Source organism: Sinocyclocheilus anshuiensis, unplaced genomic scaffold (genome assembly GCF_001515605.1).
Source record: "Sinocyclocheilus anshuiensis isolate Anshui unplaced genomic scaffold, SAMN03320099.WGS_v1.1 scaffold964, whole genome shotgun sequence".
Taxonomy (NCBI): domain Eukaryota; kingdom Metazoa; phylum Chordata; class Actinopteri; order Cypriniformes; family Cyprinidae; genus Sinocyclocheilus; species Sinocyclocheilus anshuiensis.
The window spans coordinates 22,813-28,110 of record NW_015552666.1 but is presented as its reverse complement, the minus strand read 5'-3'; the positions used below and the strand labels follow the sequence as shown (position 1 = coordinate 28,110).

The 5,298-nt window shown below is 33.1% G+C and overlaps 1 protein-coding gene across 1 annotated transcript in view; it reads left to right on the top strand.

Annotated features, from left to right (window-relative positions):
• Nucleotides 1–4,897: 4,897 nt before the first annotated feature.
• Nucleotides 4,898–5,298, top strand: part of LOC107667325 (histone deacetylase 7-like) — a 17,296-nt gene continuing 16,895 nt past the window's right edge. The window contains exon 1 of the mRNA XM_016458954.1: nt 4,898–5,006. Within this exon, the coding sequence (XP_016314440.1) occupies nt 4,898–5,006 (109 nt within the window). The remainder of the gene's footprint in view (nt 5,007–5,298) is intronic.

Here is a 5,298-nt window from a genome sequence, read left to right as displayed (position 1 = left end):
TTAAATAAGATTTTTTTTTTTTTTTTTTTTTTTTTTTTTTAGTGGAGAGAGCAATATTATGGATGGAGGACTGTCTATACTGTCCCCAGTCAAGGCAAAAACAAAAATTCTAAAAAATAACCCTCCTAAAAATGTTCCTATGCACATTTTATTCAAATGTAATATTATAAATGTATTAATTAATTGCTAACAATTAGATTTATGTAATAATTATTTATTTTGAAATATGTTAATGACAGGCTACATGAGATTCACCTGCGACATCAGTATGCATTTAAAACCACTGCAGGGCCATTACCAACCACCTCGCACCTGCTTTACAAAACACTTCAGATCAATGAAGTTCCCCCTTTTTTGCTGAACATCCAACCAGGGTAACCAAGTTCCAACAAAGTTCAAACATTAGTATGCACTTAAAGCATAGGCTAAATATTTACTGTATTAGATATATCATAACAAAATAATGATTTTACATGCAGCCATTTTAATGTTATATAGCCATTACCCATTAAAGATGGGCAATAATAAAGATTTTTAAAATAGGCTTGTATGTAATAATAGTAAATACAGGATGTTAGAAGTCAATTTAGAGTTATTAAACTCAGCCTTCCCACACAACAAGTGGAAACCTCCCACTGCATCATGTCTCCTCAGTTTGGCTCATGCTCAGAATGTCATTGTGTCAGTGAAATGTCATTTACACACAAATACAGACACAGATACACAGACTTGGGCAAATGGAAAGGAATGCGGCGAGGTCAGCAGGGGTATTTACTGGAACAGCATAAAAAATTGTTTTCTTATATTCAGTACACGAAGGACACCCATGAGCTCTGCTCATTTTGTAAGTGAGGTAGGGGATGCATTTGCAGGTGGTTGTGCAACTGGCCTGGAGTGGTTCGTATGTGGGGCGGCCTGCTCATGTGTGTTTCTGAGTAAAACCACATTGTCCTCACTGCTGTCTCAGCAAAGGGCCCAGGTATCTGCAGAGACAAACCTGGATAGAGAGCACAAACAGAGAATGAGAAAGTCTCAATGAAGGGGGGTGAGGTCAAAGTTTCCTGTAAAGCGGTAAAGCAGGTGCAAAACCAAACACAGACAGTTAGTACATTCACACAGGAACACTATATGCATGTTGAGCTCCAGTGTACAAATAAGGGCCATTAAATATCATCATGCAAAGTTAATAACAAATAGTTTGATTATATAAATAGCAGTTTTATCATTAATTTGATGCCTGTTTGGCTCAAAATCTCTCAATTTTAATGTTAGCTACATTTGTCTACTACCATCAATTGTTAAGAGCTGTGATTATAGATTTTAAGAAAGGACATTGAATACAAGGACTTCCACAGGGTGCATTTGTGACTTCAGATTTCTAACGAAAACTGACTTTTGAGGACATTTTAAATGGTCCTCACCAGTGTTGGGGAAAGTTACTTTTAAAAGTAATGCATTTCAATGTTGCGTTACTCCCTAAAAAAGTAACTAATTACATTACTTCGTTACTTTTTTTATAGAAAGTAATGTTACGTTACGTTACTTTACTTTTTCTCATCTGGGCTGGGCTCATTTTTCTCTTTTCAGCAATAAAAAAAAGGAAACACAAATGTTATGTTTATCTAAAGTCATTTTTGCTTATTAGTATGGTTGAATTGGATCATTGAAGGTCAGCAGCAAAGACACTGGTTAATAAAATGAGATTAAATGAATAAAGGATGTTTGTGTTATTTAACATATTGAATTATTGCAGGTTTGCGTCATATTCTGAGTTTGCATTTCACTGTTTTTATTCATTTTGAGGAATACTGAATCTGTTTTTATGCAAGTGTGATGAGTAAATGCATGTTCACATTTAGTCTACAGTAACATCATGTTTACACAGCGCACACAACACCTCTGCACTTACTCCCGATTTCTCTTAACATAAGGACAGGAGAGCTCTCAGGCAATACATGGGAAAACAAAGTAACTGCATTACTTATTTGAAAAAGTAACTCAGATATTTCCTTGTAAATTAAAAAGTAATGCGTTACTTTACTAGTTACTTGAAAAAAGTAACTAGTAATTACGTAACTCACGTTACTTGTAATGCGTTACCCCCAACACTGGTCCTCACTGTATGAGAAGTTCATGAATCAGCCAAATTATGTTTTGCATTAAATCTTCTGCTATCAACTGGCTTGTGTGGGTTAGAGGTGAGGTTGAGGTTTAAGCTTAGCAAATGTCATCACGGCTAAATATAAACCATTGCACCCATGAGATGTCCTTATTTACATAGCGAAACTAACATGTTTGTGTTGATGCCTAATCGTGTAGACCGTCCACCGGAAATGTACAGCTAATCCATGTTACAATTGTTACTCATCTTACAGTGATATTGTATAAATTAGGGTTTTCTCACTTTTATATCTTTCGACTTTCCTCTCTTTGTGCCCTGCCTTCCTTATCTATCAAATACACTCTTCTTTTATGTGACTCTGGTAGCAAACCGTTATGCAAGCCGGGCCGGCTATTGCAAAATTAAGATATCCATCATTTGCATGCACAACTTAGGGATTTCAAATGAAATCATTGTTAAATTTATTAGTAGAGAGAAGCAAACAACTGTTGATGTAGTGAGAAGAGAGGAAGCTCAGCAGGAGGGGCTTCAGGGAGGGCAGTGTGAAGTGTAGCTAGATGTCACTCAGCAAAATCACACCTTTGGAGTTCGCTGTAGTGCAGGGCTGGTGTTATATGCAAGTGCTTTGAATCTAGATTTGTGTAGTTCTGCTTTTCAGTGTGTGATGTGGACAGCCAGAGAGTGCAAATGTCATGTTATTAGTCTTTTTCAGATGAGCATTTGATGCCTGGAAAAATATGAGAGGTAGAAAAGCTATGCAGACGTGACAGGTAAGAAATTCTCGTGTGTTTAAACTTTATTTGCTTTGTTCGCTTGCCATGTAGAGTTTTTGCATGAACTGCCACATCACTTTTACTGTAATATTATAGTAGTTTGGGAGATCAAATACAATGACATATATTCATATACCTAGATAGATGTGTAATGTAGCAATCCTTATTGGATTTAACTATTGGTCTGTTTAAAAATAGAGACTTTGAGTTTTTTGTGAAAGTTTTTTTGGTTTATTAGTCTTTCATCATGACAATCAAAAATGTATGTATAAACACGTCAATCACCTAGCCTGCTATTTGTGTGTATAGCGTGACTTCACAAATGCTTGAAAGACTAAAAGTGTGAGTTTTGCACTTTTTAGTCTTTCAACTGGTTTTATGCATTAAATCGTAAACGATGGATAAATAAAAGCTTTTAATCTCCAGAACTTTTGGAAGTTAGACCTTTCTGCCCTTTGATGCTTTTCTGCTTTGGGAAAATTAGTTGGATCAAACTTTGGAATGATTTTGATTGAAATGTTTCCCAAGATATAGGTCAGGCAAATTGTACGATGACAATAGCATACCAAACTTACAGAAATCACCCCTAAATCAAACAAAACAAAATCTAATTTTAGCTTCAGGAAGTGGATGGGTTTCACTCTATTCGTTTTAATAGAGCACTTCCTTGTCAGCTGGAGGGTTATCATAGTGATCCAGCGCAGATTGAGTGCAGCATGGTTTCTGCGGTAGCATACAACGAAATGGTGATGATGTTTCGATATGTGTTAAGTGAGTTAAAAAAAAAAAGTTAAAAAAAAATTAAAAATACAGAGGATGCCACTACAGAAACTGAAAAGCAATTTAACGTCTTCTCACTTTAGGGGAAAATTTGTGAACTATTTTTAACTATATTGTTTTTTTTTTATTGGAATATAAAATAAGCCCTGCATTGCTAAACTCTCAAGGGAGGACTCCCATATGCATAACAATATTGTAAACAGTGAAGCTCAATTAAATATATTTTGAAATTGAAAATATATTTACTTTCAACCTTCATATACCATAATATATTTCAATATGTATTTCAGGGTCAAGAAAATACATTTACATTCTTACAGGCGCCTACATTTAGGCTTTATTCATTACATATTTTTATTCAAATGTGTGATATGTTCACACATGTTATAGACAACAAAAAGTTTTTTTCTTTAAATGTTACATGTGAATGTATTATATTTTCTATGGAGGGCAATATGTATATTAAATGCTTTTAAAAAATATATTTATATATTTTAAATATATTTGAAGTTAATTTTAGTAAATACATTTTGGCCATTTTTTGTATATTTTGAAATATATTAAACATGTATTAGATTTTTTAAATTATTATTATTTATTTATGTATTTATTTTTGTGCACTGTTGTCTGCTTGAAATTAAAGTGATGTCGAAATCTTCAACTCCTAATTAAAAAAGATAGAAAAAAGGAAGCATTTTATTTTAAACAGCAAATAAGTTATAAAAATATTGAATACATAAAAGGTAGGATAATCTCTGTGTGTTACATTCAAAAAGTACACTCCTTTTTTCTTTTATTTAATTAATTTATTTATTTATTTATTTTGTAGACATTGAGGTGAAAGTAATTGTTGTGTAAATGTTATACTACATCTGCTGATCCAGATGACACCAGTTCTGTCATTTAACATGCGCTAACATGATTGGAAATGAAAGGATTAAAGGTACAACCAAACAATAACTATAATATTACTCATCATATTATAATTAGTCATTAAGTGAGAAATATCGTTGTTCATTTGTAACTTGAGTCAAATGCATGTGGCATTCTTGACGTCCAGACAGTGCCATTGATAATAATCCACTTGCAGCATCTGAATCTCAAACTTTATTTAAAATTACAAATATGATATGGGTATCTACAAAGACCCACACTGGTGTTAGCTTGCATACTGCAGTGTAATTCCGGAACACTGGAACTGACATTTTGTCTCATCCTCATTATGCAGATGTCTGAACATCAGCCCAGGAAGCTGGAGCGAGGGAGGGAGAGCACACAAGAGGGAAAACTGCCATTTAACCAGCTTTTGAATATAAAGAAGAGTGAAAAGAGTACTGTTATTGCTCTCATGTATTTTTTGTGTGTGTGTTTTTTTAAACAAACATTCATTTATTGTATACCAGTGTCAGAAATTAACTTTTTTTTTAATTAAGGGGTGATGTGTGTGTTTGTATATATATATGTGTGTGTGTGTATATATATATATATATATATATATATATACACACATATATACACGTATATATACATATATATATATACACATATATACACATACATATACATGTATATATATATACATATATATATATATACACATATACATATACACATATACATATA